The sequence below is a fragment of the Chenopodium quinoa genome, unplaced genomic scaffold, assembly GCF_001683475.1.
Source record: "Chenopodium quinoa cultivar QQ74 unplaced genomic scaffold, ASM168347v1, whole genome shotgun sequence".
NCBI lineage: Eukaryota > Viridiplantae > Streptophyta > Magnoliopsida > Caryophyllales > Amaranthaceae > Chenopodium > Chenopodium quinoa.
The window spans coordinates 1,499,804-1,522,180 of NW_018743373.1; the positions used below are offsets into that span (position 1 = coordinate 1,499,804).

At 37.9% G+C, this 22,377-nt stretch overlaps 2 protein-coding genes across 2 annotated transcripts; both read right to left on the bottom strand.

The window, feature by feature from the left end:
- Positions 1–4,480: 4,480 nt before the first annotated feature.
- Positions 4,481–6,686, bottom strand: LOC110738175. Its single transcript, XM_021918551.1, has 5 exons — positions 6,231–6,686; positions 5,451–6,141; positions 5,183–5,358; positions 4,703–5,059; positions 4,481–4,621 (listed from the first exon to the last, which is right to left on the bottom strand). The coding sequence occupies exons 1-5, from the start codon at positions 6,684–6,686 to the stop codon at positions 4,481–4,483; spliced, it is 1,821 nt and encodes a 606-aa protein (XP_021774243.1).
- Positions 6,687–11,452: 4,766 nt separating this feature from the next.
- Positions 11,453–20,577, bottom strand: LOC110738137. Its single transcript, XM_021918503.1, has 12 exons — positions 19,696–20,577; positions 17,996–18,222; positions 17,158–17,225; positions 16,601–16,654; positions 16,164–16,519; positions 15,948–16,016; positions 15,776–15,864; positions 13,003–15,114; positions 12,767–12,844; positions 12,532–12,637; positions 11,975–12,025; positions 11,453–11,887 (listed from the first exon to the last, which is right to left on the bottom strand). Exons 1-12 carry the CDS (start codon positions 20,050–20,052, stop codon positions 11,831–11,833), a joined length of 3,624 nt encoding a protein of 1,207 aa, XP_021774195.1. The 5' UTR covers positions 20,053–20,577; the 3' UTR covers positions 11,453–11,830.
- Positions 20,578–22,377: the final 1,800 nt, after the last annotated feature.

The window sequence follows — 22,377 nt, forward strand, 5'->3', positions numbered from 1 at the left end:
AGCTGTTACAATATTGTTTAACTTGTTGGTTTGCTGCTTCGTCATGGACACCCCCACACAATTCTAGGTGTTTGGTTAAGTGCAATGCTCTAACGTAACAATCTATAAACATAGTAATTATTTTAACAAATTAAAGAAGAAGAGCATGGTACGTTACAATAACAAAAGAATGATTGGTTGCTTGTATGGAGGATCTTGTCTAGATGATTTAAAATAAAGTTTATAAGAAGTTGAGATTTTGCCATAAATTAATCAATCATTTGTTAGAAACTTAGTAAAAGGTGTATTCTTGTGTCATAGACATAAATTATAGAGCTTTCTTACTAGATTCCAATTGTTTGACGAGTCATCCTACCTCCACCCCTTTTTTTGACATAGAAATGAGTCATCATTTTCGTAACTTTTTTTTTTTTTTTTTTTAATTTTTTAATTTTTTATTTATCTTATAATAATATTTGGGAAAAAGACTCGATTAAGCAAGAACAGAATGCCGCCTGTAAATAGTTAAGGTTTTAATTTTACAAAATCATTTGTGTTTTAGTGAAAAGTATACTTCCTACGTTTCTTTTTAAGTGCAATCTTTGACGTTGTGTATTATTGTGTTAGCTAGCTAATAATAATACTATTTAAAAATATTTGTTGTGGTTGAAACCAAGTGATCGAGTTGTTTTTATATTACTACCTCCGTTAAATGTTTTCTGCAACTTTTGCCATTTCGGGATGATCAGGGTTATGTGCAACTTTCTGTTTTATTTCTATTTTTGGTATACAAAAAACCTGGAAATTACAATTTTACCCTTACTTAACTTATTATTTTTTTCCATTAATTTATCCTTACTTTACTTTAATCCTAATTACTAACACATAATCTAAAATCAGTAAACTAACTACTCCATCCATATTAAATCAGAAACCCTCCCACCTCCCCTCATTTATTACTCATCCCAACCACCCAAAATTAATTGTGATGGTTGGGTTTCTCTATTTCATCTGGAGAATTCTTCAGAAGAACCCTTGTTCTTATTTTTTCTTCACTCTCTCTCTCTATTCCTGTTCATTTGTCTATTGCACATTCTCTCTCTAGATCTGTCCATTTTCTCTGAGAATTCGAGTCCCCCAAACATGGTGAACTTGGACCCCCTTTCACGATGCTTTCATGGTAACTACTGATGAGGCTGAAGGGAACTTGATCCTCTCCCTGATTCAATCCATAGAGACAAGGTCACCGTTTCCTCGTCACTTCTATGAATCCAGTTTTTCAGGCCCCTACTGCACTGATTACACCTATAAAGCTCTTGGTAAAGTACTTGAAAGTGTTGAGGAAAAGGAACGTCTGAAGCGAGAGGGTAAGGGTGTATCGAAAAGGAAGAAGTCGCTTGATTTCACTGAGATTGCTGTAGATCTCAAGGCGGAAAGTGGTGAAGGGAGTTCTGTACCCACCAAAAAGGGATAGATCTAAGAGGCCTCGACCTCCGACAAAACTCCGAGCACATAGAAAAGCAGCGGCAAGGGCACTCAGCAGGATTCGTGGGTTGCCTGACCATGAGCTGATCTTTTTGTTTTCTGATGAGGAATACGAGAAAGAGGAGGACGATACTCCTTCTTCCAAGAGATCTGCCCTCAGTGCTCCTCCCATGTCCAGATCTGAATACCCATGCCATGGTCACCAGCGCTCTGTGAGGCGGATGAACCCTAGGGTTCAACCCTCTGAGTGATCCCTTGCGTAACAATCACTAACCCTTCTCTTTTCTCTGATTTTATTCCATTTTCGTTTAATTTATTCATCAGTCCCTTTGCTTGGATTATTATGCATTTGGTCTTCGATTACGTTCTTCTTTGATGGATTAGTTGAAATATGTTGCTCTGTGATAGGATGGATGTCTTGGATTATTATGCTTTGGTTGGGTTACTTTTACTAATATTGGATTGTGTTGGATTTGTTGGTTGATTATGGATACCTACTGTTGGATAATGTTGCTCTGTGATAGGATGGTTGTGTTGTATTATTATGCTTTTGTTGTATTACTTTTAATGATATTGGTTTATGTTGGATTTCTTGGATGATTATGGACTATTATTATTCTGTGATGGATGAGTTGGATTATGGGGTTGGACTGGTTTGATTGTGGTTGTGGACCTATATGCATTTTCTAGTGAATTATGATATTGGTGATATTGTTGGTTATAGTTGACTGGTTTGGTAGATTATGGATTATTTTGATATTGTGGACTCCCTTTGACATTGTTGTTGGCGATGGATATGTTATGTTATTTTGTTGTTGGATATATGTTGGACTGTTGGTGGATATAAGTTGGATGCTTGTTGAGCTTATGGAGTCTGTAAGGGTTCAATTATGTTGTATGCCCTTTTATTAAAAAACAAAAGCACAGAAGGGATTATGATTTATGAATGATGACAGTACATCATGGTTTGGTGTATTGGAATGGATGTTTGGTTTTTGTTAAGTCCTCAGTGATCATTTGATGTAGAGAACTATGGCTGCCCTTATGAGTATGTGTAACTTTACATATCTGTTCATTAACGAGTCCCTCTTTTGTGTTATGTGTAACAATGAAGTTGTGGGGTCCCACTTCTTGTTTACAGAACTGTGCATGTGTAGGATTATTGGTCCATATGATGAAGGGGACTCCATTGAATTTCACTTGAAACATGAGTTTTGCTCCCACATTTTGTTGTATGAGATTGTTGTTGAGGTAACAATGTTTTGGAGTGTAGTATTCAACAAAATTTTATGACCTTCTGATGGATATTTGTTCTTTTTCATTGCAATCAAAATTTGTTCTTTTTATTGCAATCAGACTCATGTTCATACAACCCATAATCCTCCAAGTTTTCTGCCATGTGTTGTGCTTACCTTCTTTTTTTCAGCTCAGGGTTGATGACACAGGGGTGGCAGGTAGCTTATTTTTGTAGTGATTAAGCTCCCCTGTGGGTTTGTTAGGATGATTGAGGTCTCAAGCCGTGAAGCGTCTGTTTTTGTGCAGCACTAATTGTAGTTAGGCTAATTTTTTGGGTACTGATGGGGTAATTATGTAGCGTTAGTGCTAACTTTTGGAAAACTTTGTTAACATTTGAATGTTTTCATGGCTTGTACTTTTGAATTAAACATTGAATCCTTGTAGTAAAAAGAGGCGAGATTTATAAGCCTCGTAAATGAAGGAAGTCACTTGTTGCAAACAAGTGAGAAAAAGGATGGCTTTTTTTTTTTTTGGAAAAATACAGTTTAATAATCCCAACTATTTCTCATTTACCTAGAATAGTCCTAACTAACGTTTATTCTGTAATAATCCTAACTATTCATCCTAATTTCCTCCAGCAGTCCCAGCATGTCACTTACCTGCTAGTGCAGGTTAAAAGCCTTTGTGGCATTTGTTTTTCCTTTTTTTTTAAATTTCTTGTTGTTAGCTTGTTATTAATAAGGTGAGTCAGCCTTAACTTTTTTTTTTTGCCCGTTATTTCTTCTTCTCTCTTCTCTCCTCATCTCCCCTGTTTGTAGTGTGATTAATTTTTTTTTGAATCTTCTTTTGAATTATCAATGGCTGCAAGAAGGAATAAGTTAGGTGGGTCCCCAGCATCATCTTCAAGCTCTAGGGGAGGGTTGTATGCCACGACTAGATGCAGTTGTGGGCTAAAGGCGGTTGTGCGTACGGTGAAGAAGGGCCCTAATATTGGTTGCAAGTTCTTTGGTTGTCCTAAATGGCCTGCAAGTTAATTGGTTGTTTATTTATTGAATTGTTGTTGTTGTTGTGGGTAAATTATTTGTTGTAATGTTGAAGTGAGTAGTTGCAATTTGATTGAAATTAGGCTTTTTGTAAAATTTGTACAGGATACAGAGTGCAATTTCATGAAGTGGGTTGATTGTGGCAATGGAGATGACTTGCGGTTTCAGATCTTTGAAAGGGAAACAACTATAGCTGAGTTAGAGATGTAGAAGTGTATGTTGGAAGACAAAGTGAAGAGGTTGCAAGGAAAGAAGGGAAATTTTGAGGATGAATTGTTAGAAATGAAAGCTGAAGTAAGCCAACTAAGGATTGAGCTGATGAGGTCTTCAAGGACTGAATATAATTTGACAATGGCTCTGTTTTGTTCATGGTTGTTCTTTGGCATTTTGGTGTTGATGTTCAAGTAGTATTGTTTAGAGTAAATTAATGATTAGTGACAATTATGTAAGTAGCTTAGTCTTTGGACTTTGAATTAAGGAAATTAGTGTTGTTGTAGGCGTGAACTTTGTTGCTTGTAACCTGTGCCTATTTATGCAATATGAAATAAAATTTGGATTCAAAACATAAGTCATTTAATACTTCATACCTTACTTAAGTTGTATGTCATAATAAGTTCTCAAAATCCAAAATAAGTAGCCAAATATACAAGCTACTCCTACTACCCCAAAATATTAGTAGCTAATTTTTAACACAAAATAAGTTAGGCTTAATTGTTTCATACAAACAACTCCTAAAACTACTGAGTTTGATGAGGCTGGTTTGATTGTTGGCTTGAGCTCAATCCACCAATGTAATTTGTTGGTTGCTGACTCATAGCCTTCCTGCTCCTCATAGTTGTTGTTGTTCCTGCAACCTCCCTTGAAGATTTTCCTCGAACCTGAAACAAGATTGCATTAATTATGAATTATACTTAACACTCTCATAAAACCATGATATAGTTACAGTGCTGTTAACTTACATTGGTAAGGACAGATCCATCATCACCAAAAAGAACTCCAACACCCCTAGGAGCTCCTTTTCCTCTAGTTGTTTGGCCTCTTCCTGCACCTCTTCTACCTCTTCCTGCACCCCTTCCCTGAGCTCTGCCAGTGCTAGATGCCTGAGTTCCCACCTGTGTTATATCTGATGGCCCTGCAGATTGAGACATCCCTGCACCTGAAGCAGAAGATGGTGGTAGGGATCTTCCTGTCTGAGGTTGTTGTCCACCTCTTGCTCCTCTTCCTCTCAAAATAGTCCTTCCACCTCTTCCAAGCTGTGTGGGCTGGGCACTAATGTCATGGTGTGCTGGTGCATTCACTACATCAGAGACTTGGGCCTGAGGAGTTTCCCCATCTTTTCTAGGTCTACCCCTAGGCTTTTTTTATGGTGGTTCACTGGGTTCCTCAACAGATGGCTTGTTAGGGCATTTCCTCTTGTTGTGTGAAGTTGACTTGCACACAGAACAGGACATTTGAATTCCATTTTTGGATAAAGAACCTGGTTTTTTGGGGTTCTCAAATGGGTCCTTAATTCTGTTTTTTCTTGACCTCCCTGGTCCTATCTTAATGGGAGGTGGTGCAAGAGGGCAAGAGACTTTTGGCCAATATCTTTCTCCTTCTATAGGAGGAATAGATCCTATCAAACAAGACACACAAGCTACTTTAGTTAAAAATAACAGGTGGCATGTCTATCAACATTTGATGAATGAAAGCAATATGAAATTGTACCTGCATATGCCTTCAAATAGTTCTCCCTTGTATAGCATGGATCCACAAAGTCCTCTACTTCTTGGTTTAGGAAAAAGATGCAGGCACATGCATGACAGTAGGGAATGCCAAGCATATCCCATTTCCTGCAACTGCATCTTCTGTCTTCCAAATTAACGACAAGTTGGTCCATGTTGTGAGAGACATTGAACAAAGTCTCAGAAGAGGGATACACATTACAATATGCAGCCTTGTCTTTCTCCTTATTCAACTTATTCTGAATTCTAGGGCATAAGGCAGTTGTGCACTTAGTCATTTCTTGCCTTTTCTTCACAAGCATTTGCATTAGCCCAATTCTTATTTCTTCAAGCATATAGAGAAGATGCTTTGTTCTTGCCAGTATTATGTAACCGTTGAAGGTTTCTGCTATGTTGCTGGTTATGGCATCTGTCTTCATTGAAGTCTTCATGAAAGCTCTACAGAAGCTAGGAGGGTTATATTTCTTGAATGCCTCAGCTGCATCAGTGCTTATTTCAGCAAGTTCACTCAGTGCTTGATCATAATCTGCCATGCTGTAAGACTTTGCAATTTTCCAAAATTGCAGCTTGAATTCATCACCTCTGTATGTCTTGTTCCAGTGAGCATAGATATGTCTGGCACAATGTCTATGCTCAGCTTTGGGCAAGACATTTGACACAGCATTGAGTATTTCCTAACAAAAAAAGACAAACCAAAAAGTCAGAATGCAAGACTTTATATGATTTTTAACAAAACATATCACTACTAAGGTAATAGACTTACTTGGTGTTCATCTGAGATGATAGCAACTTCATCTCCTTCACCCAAGTCAAGAAAGGTCTGAATATGTGTGAAAAACCACTCCCAGCTCAAATTGTTTTCTCCTTCTGTAACAGCCCAGGCCACTGGGTACATCTGGTCATTTGCATCCCTACCAACTGCACAAAGGAGCTGACCACCTAGAAAGGTCTTCAAAAAACAACCATCAACTGCTAGAACTTTCCTACACCCTTCTTTCCACCCTTTTGCTAGACCCTCAAAACACATAAAGAGCCTTTGGAATACTGGTGTAGGCAACTTTGACTCAACTGTCACTAACTGAATGTGGCTACCAGGACTGCTCTTCTGAACAGCAGCTAAGTATCCCCCCACCTTTTGGTAATGGTCATGCATATATCCATGCAGAAGCTTGTGTGCTGCATACTTGACTTTGTATGCAAAGACCCTATTCACTATCATCTTGTATGCCCTCTTTATACATTCCACTATCTCTTTGGCTGGCTAGTGAGGTCTTGTTTTAAACACCTCTAGGAATTGCTGTGCAACCCATTTGGCCTTCAACTGTCTGTTTTTCTTCATGTTCCTCTGACAGGTGTGCTTATTGCACACTCTCTTTATCAAAATTGCTGCCTTTCCAGTATGTCAGGAACCATAAACTCTAAATGGACAGCCCTTAATACACCTTGCTTCAATCCTTTGACCCCTGTTCTTGTTGCTATTGGTAATTACTAAGTTTTTCCCTTGAAATACAGCATACTTAGAAACTGCCTCCCTAAAGTCATCTCTTTTTACAAACCTCAAACCAACTCTCCAGGTGAAATGTGAAAAGTCAGTGTCTGGGCTAACTAGCAAAGCAGATCTCTTTGTCCTGCAACCCTCATTCCCTTCATCATCAGTTGGAGGTGGGGAGTTCTCTTCCTCCTCAGTATCTTCATACTCACTTTCATGCTCAGACTCATTATCTTGCTCTTCATGCACCACAGTGCTCTTTCCCTTAATTGCTTCTTTAGCCAACTGTGCTGCAGCCTGTACTAGTTGTGTGGTGCAGCTCTTAACTCTCTCTCTATCTTGGCTGTATTCCTCATCACTTATATCAGAATCAAAATTGTCCCTTTCATCCAAAATGGCCTCATTATACTCATCCTCTAATTCTGCATCTAATCCTTCCAAACCAGTGAGGACATTTTCATTTTCCAACTCCAAATCAAATCCATCATCCTCCTCATCCTCAGTGCATACTCCTTCAAAAAAGGGTTCTACAGCCCCCTTCCCTTTGTCACTACACTCTGCTAAAACACCTTTGCCTTTATCTGTCAGAGGATTATATGTTGGGTCTGCATCATCACTTCCACCACTAAAGTAACCTTCACACAACTAATCTAACCTAAGTGAACTATCTGGCCTGTCATCAAGCCAGTCATACTCATCATCAGTAACAGGTTGAGAGGTGTGTGGTGGACTGGTTGTATTTCTGGGTGATGTTGTTTGTGGAGGGGAAGTTTGTTTCAGAAAACCTAGATCTAAAGTATTAAAAGCATTATAGGTAAGGTTGGGGGAAGTTGGGGCATCTGTTGTTTCTTTGAGGGAGTTGGAAGATGCTTTTTTGGGCAGCCCTTTTGGAATTAATGGTGGGGCAGGTGCTTTTTTAGTCCTTGGACTTGTCCTAACTTGAGTCAACACAGTTGGTGGGCCCCTTTTAGGTGTCTTTTTCTTTTTTTTAAAGTTTGGATGGTTTTGGAGAAGATTGAGAAGCTTGTGTCAGTGGTTGGAAGTGTCTTACAACTAGTGGTTCTTCAATTGGCTCAAGCTCTGGTGACTCATCTCTATGCTTTACATACAGCTCCACACACCTATACTTCACACCTAGCTTAGCAACCTCCATTACATCAGCATCATCATGCACTTTCCTAAGTCCATTTTTCATACTTAGCCCAGGAACCAAGTAATACAGACCAACAACAGTTTTCCCCTCACTGCAACACTCCTTAGCTAACTCCAGTATGTCAAAGAAACTTAACAAATCTGGGTCAATTTGCTTAGATTTACCTCTCCCCCCCCCCCTCATAAACCAATTCACCATTATTGACATGCTTGAAGTACCCACTATGCCAAAACTTCAGAGAAATATACTCACACATTTCAACCTAACAACTACAACAATAATTCACAATTACTAACACACCCACACAAATAATCAACAACAAACCCTAACATAAGGAATACAGTAAACCACAACAAACAACAATTCAATTAAAATTGATTATAATTCACAAATTAACAAAACCCAGAAAATCTGAAAATCTAACCATATGCAAATATAACACACCCACAAACTAATTATAATTCTCAATAATCTCAGTAAATCGAATCAATTAAACACATAAATCAACAATCTTTGCGAAATTTAGCAAAACTAGGGTTTACCTGAACAAAGCTTCACTACACTTCTTCAATGGCGTCGCGAAAGCTATCCCACCACCGTCGCACCGTATTTCCTTTAAATGGAAACTCAATTTCGCTAGATGTTTTCCAATTTAGGAAACTGAAATTTAGGTGGAGAAGTTAATTCGCAGGAGAGACTGTTAATGGCGGGATTTAATTTTTTTGCAGAAGGTGGTTGAGGGTGATGACGTGGCGTCTACTTTGGGTAGGAAATGATTTGAGGAAAAAATTAGGGAGGTCAACTACAGTTTTTGTCCAACTCAGCAATCCATATGGAAAAAAAAGATAAAAAAAAATATTTGGGAAAAGGTTAACTTGGAAAACCGGTTTCCAGTCAACTAGGACTGCTGGAGGAAAATAGGATGAATAGTTGAGATTATTACAGAATAAACGTTAGATGGGACTATTCTAGGTAAATGAGCAATAGTTGGGATTATTAAACTGTATTTTTCCCTTTTTTTTTACACAGGCGGGAAGCTTTAAACTTCCAAAATTTCAAACTTTTTAAATATTTGGTGATAAATTTAGAAGGAAATGGAATTCCCTCCTTACTTGACAGATTTTCCCACTAAAATGCAAGTGGAGGGGGGGGGGGGTCTACATTCTCTCTCCTTAAAAATTTAATCATTCCCTTAACTTTCTCTAATCTTTGCCCCTTAAATTTTGTATCGTGAACCGCAAACCCTTCCATAGTTGCAGAAAACATTTAACGGAGGTAGTATTTGTCATGTACTTGTAGCGTTGTAGATATATTTGTTCATCTCCAAAATCCATATTGAATTTTAGTTATGTATCACATAGTGTATACATGACAGGCCCTAGCACAATAAACTGATTGCCAAAGATATCACAACCTTTTAAGTTGCATTGGACAAAATATAAAGACATAGATTTGACACACTCACAAGTCACATCAAGCTAAGTTAGACTTGTTTACCTCAAACACCACTAAGGCTATGTTTGGATAACAAAAAATGGAAGGAAAGGAAGGGAAGGGAAAGGGAGGGAGACAAACTTCTTTGTTTGGATAACATGTTGGGGGAGGGAAGGGGAGAGGGAGGGAGGGATCCATTTTCCCTTCTCCTTTAGTAAAGACCATCCCTTCAAAATTGGAGAGATTTGGAGGGAAAATGGAGCTCATCATTTCCTCCACTTTCCCTTCCTTCCCCTTCCTCCTATTTCCCTCCCTTCCATTTCCCTTCTAATTTGTTATCCAAACATAGCATAAATTTATATAATAGCCTTAAAACTTAATAGCTTTCGACGACAACCTTCATTATTTTAATTTTTTTATTTATTTATTTTTTCAAAATAGTCAAAGCTACATGCATTTTAACAACCATTCGAGCCTCATGCATATATACAATCAATGGCTCATTGTTTGAAGATCTAATACTTGTTCCCTTGGGATCGATAAACCCTAAGAAAGTTTCTCTAATTGCATCAAAAAAATTTAAAGCAGCAAAACTGACTATTAGTAGAGAGTTGTTAATTTGGGTTTGGGTCGGGTCAATGTAGGTCAGGTCAGATTCAGGTCGGGTCATGCCAGGTTGATGGACTCATTTATGTCAGTCAGATTAGGATTGGGTCATGCATCTTATCGGTTTTAGGTCGTATTAAATTCAGGTATAATTCATTCGAGTTCATGTCAAATCACTCCACGTTACCCCCAACATCTAATTCAAGAAACCCTTATTCCAAAAAAAAAAAAAAAAAAAAAAAAGTAACCTAAATCTAAAAAACTAGAAAATCTACCGAAAGAATGTCCAATCAAATAAAGGACACACAAGGCTAAATTTCTTCAAAGCATTTTGAACCCTCCGATTTCAACACCGCCGAAGACTATGCCGTCGTTGAAGAGGTCACCGCCGAGTTTGAGTTGGTGATGACTCTTTACTGTCATTCGGTGGAATCCCCAAGGATAATCAACTTATAAATTGGTGTTTCAACAGAAACCAACAATGACATGACTTAATTGGGGATATATATGTAAATTGGTCTAACTGAGTTGGAGTACATGCCACAATGAATCAATGACAAACGACGTTACTTGGATCTGTGAGACTCATGAGAACTTTTATTAGTAACCTAACTATTCATCCTACCAACAATAACTTCACTAAAAAGACTAGAACTCGCATAAACAACTTTAGACCAGCTTCCCAATCTCTTACTATATATTATTTGCAAAATAATGTTCTCTTTAAATTCGGCAGCAAAGTCGTTAGAATAAGGTTGTAAACATGGTGGTGATGTGGTTTGTTCTTCTTTCCTCCTCGTCTATGATTTTAAGGTTTTCATGACGGAATTAATGGTGGTTGAACATGGAGCCTTTTCGCGGAGGTCGAGAAGATTGACTGAGGGATGATGGTAGTGGTTGTGATGATATATTTCAAATCTTTTTCCGGTGGTTGATCAGGAAGTTGATGATCAAAAGAAATGATTTCTGCTTCCTCTCAATGATGTTAACATCCATGGATAGACATTATGTAGCATCTTTACCCCGATCTGACTCATTGAAAATATTAGCTAATGTAGTGAATATGAGTTGTGCTGTGCATTGACAAACATGTCAACTAACTTGTTGCACTATAAATATAAAAAATAAAATAAAAAAGGCTTTCCCTAAAATCTCTTATTTTTGGCGGAAATTGACTTACTTTAATACATTTCTCGGCCACTGGTTTCAAAAAAAAAAAAACAAAAAAAAAAAACAAAAGAAAAGGTAACTATAGAGAAATGCAAAAATGATGCAGTAATTGAACTCCAAAATACAAGTATAATTATCTAACTAAAAGGGCTATACTTATTTCCATTAAGAACAAAAAATGGGGGCAAAATGAGAGCTTCTCTCCAAAAAATCAGTAATTTTTGTTCATCCTATTACATATATTCTACATTTACAGCTTTAATCCTTACAAGCTTCCTCTCCTCTCACACAATGACGCAAAACCCACAATTGAACAGCTCAGGTCATCCCCAATCATGTACCCCAGTTCTAAGGCTCCGGTGCCCCAACAACATTGCTATTATGTTCATGAAATTAATCTACTAAAAATTACAGGCTGCACAATTAAGGCAACAGACCTTATAAATTCACGACCTTAATTTATGAAGCTTTCCGGGTCTGAACATGGAAACTTGATAAATGATCTTAGTAGTCAAACTCTACCCTTATTGTAGTCTAAATAAAAGTCCTCAATCATCTGCCGAAGATGCTGCAATGACAAAATAGTACATATAGAAGTTAATGCACAAAGCTCATCATGAATAAGAAGGGAAGGGGGAAAATGAGAAATAATTACCTTCATTTCATCATGAAGCACAAGAAATATTTTCTTCAGTCGTTTATAACGCTGCAGAGTAACAACCAATTGAAGATTTAATCAGAAGCTTGTACAGTTGTATGTAGCAATATTTACATATTAAAAAAATAATAATAAAATAAAAAATACTACCAAACATCAAGACAGTCTTGATAATGGTAGGAGTGTAGGACAAGGTCATAAAAGGGTTGAGCTTGTGCTGCAACAGCATTACTATGGCTCCACGTCTATTAACTGATTATAGGTAGATAACTATCACATGAAATATACAACCCTTATAGGAACAAAAACATGAAGGCTTGATAGTTAACCGCTCCTTTATACAAATACACTGACCTAATGAACTTGTTGAAACACAAACATGAAGGCTTGAAAACCAAAAATTGAGGCAGTTTATTGTGGTTTTGCAATTGTCACAGTATTTTAATCAGTTAAATTTCTATCAGCATTTTTTTTTTTTTGTCATATATCAGAAACTTTTCAAGCAGAGGAAGAATTCAACCGACTAGGCCAGGCCAACACACACATAAGCATACCATTTCACACCGGCGATAGCTTTCTCTTATTTGTGCCAAAATTTCGTCATATCTTTCAGTACCTTTTGCACGTTCAAGTTCCATCCCCAACTTCTGAAAATCAATCCTTCAAAATAAAGAGCCAAATGAAAACAGAGACCTTTATAAACATGAAAATAATTTGATGACATATAACTCACTTTACAGGGAGACTAGGGGCCTGAGAGGAGGAAATAATCACAGCAAAATATCATACCTGTATCTCTCCAAGATTTTGATCAGGGAAGAGTAAGGTTCATACTTCTCACAATACTCTTGCACATATTCATTATACCTATGGACACAGATTGAAGGGGCATCAATAAAGAGATATTCTAGGCATTAACAGTTTACCTATAACTATTATTACAACTAAACGTACAGGCACCATAAAGCTTTCAGAAATAACCACACCATTCATGAAAACAAGTAAGAAGCTTGAAAACTACTTACTGTAAGAAGTTTTTAACCGGCTCCTTTAGCTCTGGCTCATCCTTTTCATACTTAGAGAATGAATCATCTGAAAAGGACTCACTCCTTTTGCGCTTATTAATACCACCTTGAGTATTTGACACGTCTCTTTTTCTGTCGCTAGCATCTTTTTTCTTTTTGGTCAGATCACTAGCATCTTTTTTCTTTTTGGTCAAATCACTTGCAGATCTTATTGTGTTAGATTTTCTTGACTTATTTCCTTTCCCCTTGCGTGAACCCATTTCTTGTCGGGAGTCTTCACGTTGTGAATGAACGTGAGATTTTTTGTGTGTTTCTCCATAACCTACATCTTCTGTTTCTTGATTAGCAACATCCGCACCATGCCCCAATCTGCTATGATCCACGGCTTTGTTGGAAACAGGCCCAACTTCAGCATGACCACTCCTTGATTGTTGTAGCTGAGATTGCAAATCCCCATGAGGACGGGAACCATCTTCAACATAAGGTTCTGGAGATTTTATCTTTGACAAACTGTCAGAATTATTTGGAGCTCCTCTTGCATTTGGGAAGGAGGTGTTACCGGACTCTATGACTGGCTTGCCTATAGATTTGCTTCTCAAATCTGGATTCTGAGAACCTGAGGTACCTGATTTCATCTCGGACTTCTTGAAGGAGCTTACTCTATCAAACTGCCGTTTACTCCCTTCTGATTCCTCTGGCAAGGAATCACGAAGTTCACCCAACTCCAGGTCTGATAGTTCTCTTTGGAGCAATCTTTTGCCACCAGGAGACCTGTCAAACTCAGCCTTACCATTTTCCTTCAGAGAGAATCCCGTGTGTAACCTCGAAGAAGTTCCTAATGATTGTGCCTTATTATCCCATTCACTATGCTTTCTGTGGTGGGGCTCCGGGCATACTGAGCTCTTCTGAGCAAGAGGATTTTCTTTAAACTTACCATTTGCTTTCTCATTTGAACTATCTTCCTCATACTGTACCTCTCGGTAACCCTTGTCGTATTTTGAAAAACATTCTTGTGTTAGTTGTGTATATTCATTTGTCCTCTGTAGTTTTGAATCTACCCCCAAACGTCCAGCAGGCCCTCGACCAGAATGTAATGACTCTACAGCAGATTTTCCAGGAATAACATAGTTATACCCACTCTGCACACCTAGATGTGTGTTAGCACCCTCATCCCTGCTGAACTGATTTGACTTTTGCACGTTATGGGTCTCATGAATGTCTTCACTCATTAAGCCAGCGGAGTGATTTGGCGAACTCCCCAAGGTATGTGATTCAATATGCCCAGAAACTGTAGGCTGTGTCGGATTTGTTTTAAATCTTTTGACATGATCACCATCATGCTCAAACTGAATGTCACTGGATCCTCTTTTAGATTTACCCCCAGACTTAACAAAGTCATGATTCTCAGGTTGGATATCATCTATAACATCTTGCTCAGTAACCACATCGGCCCTCTTACATGGTTGAGTTTGATCATGATCAGAAGCTATCATTTTCTCAGTAGTTATACCAAGATTTTGAGGGACTGTTGCCAGCTGAGATTCATTATCATCAAGAAAATCCGACCCAATGTCAACATCCTCAGATACATAGCCATCTTGATCTATATTTCTTCCATCTTGTTGGGGCAAAGCATTAGGCATACCCCATGGAACTCCTGTTGTAGATAGCACATGTTCAGTAACTTGTAAATTCTTGGGTTCTTTGTCATCATCACTTATTATATCAACATCCACATCAGATGCTGAAGAAGAATCATCACCTTCACTATCACTGCTACTAGCACTCCCACTACCTGCAGGGCTTCTACTTCGGCTTGCACTATCACTGCCACTGTCACTACTTCCACTATCACTATCACTGTCACTTTTACTGTCATTAGATCTCACAGTTTGACCTTCATTGTTTACAGGGGGTTCATCATCACCAAATAAATCGGAAAAGTGTTGTGATGCATCAATTTTTTCAACCATATTTGACTCTTCATCAAAAGTTTGCACCTGTTCCTCCACATCCATAGCTGGTGACTTCTCTGCAAATCTTAAGCCTGGAGCTGGTACTTCAACAAGGTTATCTTCTGGAACAAACTTCTGATTATTGTCTTCAGGAGAACTGAAATGCAACAACATCAGAAAGTGAATGATGATCACCTAAATAAAGGTTATGCAGCTGAACTCTGCGGTAATTTAATATAATACTTCCGTTCCCCTAATATTGCAACAAGGGGGGAAGACACGGGAATTTAAGACAAGGAGAGAGATAGAAAGGAATAAAGATAGGGACCCATGTGGGGAGGATAGAGGTAGAGAGAAAGCATGTACATATATGGTAATTTTGCAATAGATGTGAAACTTCCTAAAATGGTAATTGTTGCAATATATGTTGCAATTAAAGGAAGTTTACCGATATAGTATGCATAACAAGATAATTGGTCATGGCCATTTCCAATTACGGCAATTAATCTATAAAACCAATTTCATCTTCTGAAAAGTTACAATGAAAATTATCTGAAAGAGAAATTTGAAATATATCTAGACAGCAAACAATCGTATGCGAATATTAGATACTCAAAAGATAGCAACAACATCTTTACTCGTGAAACGCCAGCAGAACACTGAACGAACAAATTACATTTTGTTGACTGGAAAAGGAAAATTTTCCACTATATCAAATTTTATTGGCTTCAACATTCTCAAACTAGCTCTACAGACTACAGCTGATTGATAACATTAGAAGAACAAATTACTTTCAGGAACATAAGAACAGGGGTTACCTTCCATTATCAAAATACGACTTCTTCAAGCTTTCCTGCTCCACAGCCGACTTCAAAACATATCTTCCAGGAGGTTCATAAGTTGCAATCTAAGGCAGCAGATCTCATCAGAAAACATTACACTACACATAAGAACTATTACTGACAAAAAATAGATATGTTTTACACTCACTTTCTTAAGAATGGGCTCAATTTTGCGAACAGAGATGGAAGTTGTATCTCCAACAGCTTTCTCCAATGCCTGGAAATCATCAAAGATACACAAGTCTAAGAATTCTAGTTGTAGCCAATGTACAAGAAAAAATTCGGATTGCTTGACCCAAAAAAAAATCAGGCGGTAAGACTGTAAAACCTTCAAGAGGGGGGGGGGGATCCAACTTTTTTCTACCTTTATGCTCATCCCCTTTGGATTCTCTCTCAGCAATGTTACTAGGTAGTTCTGTAGATCCAATATTCCAGCTCCTTGATTCTCTTTGTGCACTACTGATTCAGGCACCCTACCAGAAACTAGGGCAGGGGCATCATTCACAGAGCTGACAGCATTTTCCTGTTCCCTAGCTTGGTTAGGTATTGAATTCTCTGCAACAATTTGACTTTCAGTAGCATTTCCTCTATTAAAAGAAGATGCCACAGAAACAGGCTGGTTATGAGGTGATAGCAGAGGTGAAGTTGAATGCCTTCCCTTTGCAGAAAAAGTTAAGGAGGATCCAGTAGTTGACTTCACAGGTTTAGGAGGTCCACCAACTAAAACATAAGAAAACAGCAAACATCAAAAAAGAGAAGACTGAGGAAGAATATATATAATCAACATAGAGGTAACTTCACCTTGTGATGGCTCAGATAATCTCCTGTTTTTGGGTTTAAACTTCCTTGGATTAACTACAAAAGAATGAGATCAGAAATATTAGCAATTACCCATAGCTGAGATAATTCTAGATTAACTCAAAGTTAAGATTATAATGGGAAAAATGATAATATTTGGGAAATTGGTACTACTCTAAGTTTTTCCTAATAAAAACACTTTCAAAATTTGGGGACGGCCCTAATGTTGTGTTGGCTTTGCCAACTTCTTGGGTTGCGGGCGCTTAAGCGGACGTGCGGTGGCTTTTTTCAAGCTGAGGAAGGGCACGAAAGCAGAAGGAATCCAGACACCGGCCAGAAAGATTCCTCACAGATAGTGACTATTTTCCATAATCCTCCACCCTCTTTCCACCACCCCAAAAGGAAATAGAAAAAACACAACAAGGAGTAACAGATTCATGGCTCTGATCTCTAATTAATTAGTGGCAATGAAATATACTCATGCACAATAGACAATATATGATACACCCATCACATGTTAAATCACAGAGGGAATAATAATTTAAAAGAGCTGAGCTTACCCTCTGCAGCAGCAAATGCTTGCATTTGACTCTTCATAGGGGGATTGCATTGGTCCAAGACAATAGCCCTATCAAGATCAACATGTGAGCTGTAAGAAAATAGTGGGAGAAGTAACACGGCAAGCATAATCTCTTTGTTCTTTAAAGCCAATAAATGAATAACAGAGTTCAATTTCTTGTCATGGATCATGACATATAAAAGTACACCCAACCCAAATACCTTCCTCAAAATATGCATCATGACTAACAATACCCCATCTATCTCAATATTCCCCAAACACATAACTGAACTGCTGCTGCCCTTCCATAACACAAGAAATGGCTAAATAATGGATCTAGGAAGATGATTTTCAACAAATCAAATAACATAAAGCCACTAAATCAGCAACTAAATTGTATAAGTGACAAGAAATGCCTACATGGAGAAAATAAATCTGTATTCAGTAAAATATGTAAGACCACCAACATTTAAACATTAATCATACACCACAACAAGTAAAAGCAGAAGAGACAAGCACCTGAACAGCAATTATATAATTGTCAGATACATGAACTAAATTCCACATTTGACAGCAAGATTCTTAAAGCGATTAGACTAAGGAAGACCCTTAAAACATCTTGATAATACCTTCTAAACAATATCATGTTGTAAATGCATAATGATGTAAAACATTAAATCCTGTAGCACAAGAAGATTATTGACAGCACATAGGTGGACAGACATTTAATACAGAAATATTTTCTCAGCAACGAAGATTAATGAAAGAAGAGTATAGATATATATAAATATGCATATACAATTTTATGGGTGTGTGCACTGTACAAGTGTACAACATACTTGCGTGATTTGAGTTTCTGCTCATATTCTTCTGATCTCTTCTTAACCTGCTTCTTAGTGGACTCGTCTAAGACACGCTGCACATTCACCTTGCGCCATACACAACCAGATTCAACAAGTAAACCATTACCGTCTTCACCACTCTGGCGTTCTTCATAGATGTCACAAAGGCCACCCATTTCATGTGCCCACATAAATCGATATTCTTTGCCACCCACATCAATAACCTGAAAGATGATAATGACAATTATACGACAAGTAGAAAGAGCCGACATGGAAAATCATGCCAGTGACAATACTAAGATCATCAGGGTCCATATAAGATATAATATGGGGTTGAACAACAAAAAAATTCCCGTCTAGGAAAGCACCGCAAATACGCATTACCCCTACAAAACTTTGTTTTAGTGGATTTTTGTTTTCAGAAATCTGCTTCAAATAGAAGCACACCGAATCCCTTAGACTTCTGACCAAAGACTTGGCTAGAGTCAATTAAGTAACCAATTTGAATATACATGCTGCTAGTAGCTTCTTCAAGAGCTTTATCTAAGCTTGTCTACTAGCATAATTTTCATGGGAAGGGCATAGCAATGAGCACCAAATACTAAACACTATGCATAGAGATATAAATGATAAAATGAAAATTCCTATCAGTTTTGACCAAACAATAATAAAACACTTATTCTTTTAATCTTGTTCTGATCCCTTCTCTTTTCTTCCTACCGCTCCATTTCATTCTAATCAACCATAATAAAAAGACATTGGGAAATTTAGGAATATGAGTAAAACTGTTTGATTCTTTGATATTCCAACAATCATTTGATTAATATTCTTCCTTCATTCACCTTTATAAAAGTATAAATCAAAGAATTTATCTCCAACAATCATTGATCAAGTCACAATGATCAGCTTCCTTCATTCACTTTTATCAAGTTTTATATGCTCCTGCAAACCCAAAAACCCAAATCTTCGATCATTCAACTCCATCCAAGTCATCTTCAGCCTCCCTGAAATTCTTCTATAAGTGCATTTTCTACCCAAACCAACAAGGCTCATGCTCATGGACGCGACTATATTTGATTGTATAATGTCATAAGTAAAGTAAGCAACATATTTTTCTAATAGTTAGAAAAGGAAAATTGCAAATGTAACTAGAATTTTCATTTGATTAATATTCTTCCTTATTCAATAGTTTTTTCCATACTGAGAAAACTAACGGAATTTTCATTTGAATGAAGGAAGCATGTGTTTTGGTGTTTCCACCTGGTTCACCCTTTGGGCTAATCCAGATTCAAGGCTCGTTCTTGGGTGGTCAGTAGGTTCCAGTCCCCTCCCAATTGTTGTTGTGGGAGATCAAACACGCGGTTCTCCCTACCAAGTGCGGCCCCAATCACCACTTCACTAACAATCAATTGGACTAACAGACCATAAGTAACTAAACGGTTTTCACATATTCCCAATTAAATTTTTACATAGCTTCCCTTTGGAATCATAGTTTCTGCTTAGTTTTCCACACTTCTACTAACATTACTAGTTCAAATCACACTACGAACACGACAAAATTTCCGAATACACAAACTAAAATCATAAACATTCCAACCCAAAAACAACCAAAATTCAAATTAATCCAAATCCAACCAAACATAAAAAAACAACAATAACTTGAAACAATCAACAACAAAAAAACCAAAATTACTCACATTGCCAAGAGGATTACTAAGGTTAGAATCAAATTTAATCCGAGCAGCACCACCTTGAGACTCAACACGCTTGATCTCATCAACGAGGTCAGGAGCAAGACGAATGGTTGCGGCGAAGGAGGGAGGATTGCCGGGAACAAGGGTGAAGGATTCCTCAGATTGAGGCGGCGCCGTCGTCGCCGGAGCAGGAGACGCCGACGACGATGACGGAGGCGGCGGTTTGCGGGAGGAGTGAGAAGGTCGGGCGGCGGAGGAAGGGCGTTGAGGAGGTGGTGGAGGGAAGGAGTTGCGCTTGGAAGCGGAAGCGCCGCCGCGACCGCCGCCGCCTCGGCCGAATTTATGGGACCCGCCGTACATCCCTAAGTTTAAGTCTCGCTTTCTCTCTGTCTTCTTCTTCTTCTTCCCTGTATTCTTGTTGTTTCGGTTATGTTTAATTATTTTATTAATTTATTTTTTTTTATTTTTACTTTGTTTTAGTCAAAAACAAAAGGGTCTAGGGCCTGGAGGAGGTGGAGGTTTGGGTTGAGTAGAGATATCAATACATGTTTATGGGTCGAATTCAGTCCAGGTTAAGTCAGATATTGGGTCATATTTTCATGTCAGGTCAATCTAGCTTTCATATTAAGTTTAACCTCGGGTTGGTTTAAGTTTCAAGTTAGGTCGGGTCGATTATCATTTTGAGTGTAGGGTTGAGTTTGGTTCAATTCAAATTCGGATTGGTTTTAATTTCGGGTTCAATTTGTGTTGAGTGGAGTTTGGAGCGAGTTTACGGCTTGTAAATTTAGGATCGGGTCATGTTTTGGTCGTATGATTGTCAATTTGGATAATTGATGTATAAAAGAATGATTCAATGGAATAAATTTAAGCCTAAGGATAAGAATCATTGATAGATTGAAATGACACGCCAATATTGATGTGTTTTATAATAACTAGCATTTTGACCTCACACAATGCATGGGCTGCTAATATTATTAGGAAATCAAAACAAATATGTATCTATGTGTGTGTGTTTTTTTTAAATATGTTTTTCTCTTGTGAAAAATGAAGAGTTTATAAGGAATGAATCAATTCATTAAAAATTAAATATGTATAGTGACTTAAGAATAATTAGCCTTCTGGCCCGTTCCATGCACGGGTTATTACGTAGAATATTTTCTTTGTAATGTGTTGCTTATTTGTGTTACATGAGTCAGCATTGTTTTATTGTACTTTATATATATATATATATATATATATATATATATATATATATATATATATATATATATAACGTGAACTGATTAGCTCAACTTTTTTTTTTTACTATTACTTTATTGTAAGTGTAGGAGATGAAAAGACTACGACTTTATTTTGGTGTAGTTGAAACACTTAATTTCCTTACTTAAATTGCAAGTTACAGAATGCATAAAGACATGAACTTTATTTTTTGATAAAGAAGGTGGCATGTGGCATATGAGTGATTTGTGGTAACATGTGGCATATGAGTAATATGTGGTTTGTGTTTTTAAATACTAAGTATAGATATAGATATAGATTCATTGACTTTCGTGGAAAAAGTTGTGCAAATCGAAAAATGAGGGTGGTTTGGGATTTCGAGATCCTAAGTTGTTTAATTAGGCATTACTTGCTAAGCAAGCGTGGAGGTTAATGTTGAGGTCAGGTTCTCTTCTTGAGCAAGTATCAAAAGGGAAGTATTACCCCGATTCTTCTTTCATGGATGCTAGTGTGGGCACCAATCCAAGTTACATGTGGCGAGGCATAGCGGAGGCTCGTTGGGTTGTGAAAAGAGGAATGAGATGGAGGGTCAGAAATGGGGAGAATAACAGTGTGTGGACTGATTAGTGGCTGTCAGGTACGCAATCCCTCAGAGTGATTTCCCCACGGGGTAACTCCATTGCAGATATGAAGATCAACAACCTTATTGATTCAAGTTCTTGCTGCTGGAATAATGAGCTTGTTACTTGGACTTTTCTCTCTTTTGAAGTTGAGATAGTCCTTAGTATCCCAATAAGCAAGTGATTACCCTATGATACATTGTGCTGGGATCTTAATAAAAAGGGGAATTATATTGTCAGATCAACTTATCGTGCTCTTTTTCATGATGAGTGGAAAAGGGAAGAAGAGGCTCTTACGATTGTTTGCTCTATTTGGAAGAAGATATGGCAGCTTCAGGCGCTCCCAAAAGTAAAGGTTTTTGCATGGAGGGCCTGCCAAAACACTCGCCCTACTCGGTGTGGAATTCAATCCTGAATTCGTGATTATGACCCTGAATGTGAAATTTGTGGCGGAGGTTTTGAGTCAATGGTTCATGCACTAAAAGATTGTAAATTGGAAATGGCGATTTGGGATTTGAGTGAGTATTGTTTTGTGGGAGAGATGGCGGAGTGGCATATTTAAGATTGGTGGGAATCGTGTTTCTTGGAACTGGGCGAAAATTATGTTGCTAACATAAATACATTGTGTTGGGCAATTTGGAGTGCTAAGAACTCGATGGTGGTGGAGGGAGTTGCCAAGGAGCCCGGTGACGTACAGACGTAGAGCGATATGCGCGAAAAATAGGTGACGATGTTTTGGAGGCGGGAGAGAAGGGGATCAAGGTGTGTGGGAGGAGGGATGGAGATAGTGGGTTGCCTTCTGTTTAGGTTCCACCAGGTGAGGGGGTTTTGAAGATTAATGTTGATG

What these genes read in the sequence shown, in the direction of transcription:
- LOC110738175 (XM_021918551.1), bottom strand. Translation starts at nt 6,686, where the DNA reads ATGATAGTGAATAGGGTCTTTGCATACAAAGTCAAGTATGCAGCACAC. An exon ending in GAATTCAAATGTCCTGTTCT is followed by an intron (nt 5,060 to 5,182) that starts GTGTGCAAGTCA and finishes GAAACTCCTCAG; the next exon opens with GCCCAAGTCTCTGATGTAGT. An exon ending in ATGGATCTGTCCTTACCAAT is followed by an intron (nt 4,622 to 4,702) that starts GTAAGTTAACAG and finishes ATCTTGTTTCAG; the next exon opens with GTTCGAGGAAAATCTTCAAG.
- LOC110738137 (XM_021918503.1), bottom strand. Translation starts at nt 20,052, where the DNA reads ATGTACGGCGGGTCCCATAAATTCGGCCGAGGCGGCGGCGGTCGCGGC. An exon ending in CAGAAACTCAAATCACGCAA is followed by an intron (nt 17,226 to 17,995) that starts GTATGTTGTACA and finishes TGATCTTGATAG; the next exon opens with GGCTATTGTCTTGGACCAAT. An exon ending in TCGTATTTTGATAATGGAAG is followed by an intron (nt 15,115 to 15,775) that starts GTAACCCCTGTT and finishes GTTGCATTTCAG; the next exon opens with TTCTCCTGAAGACAATAATC.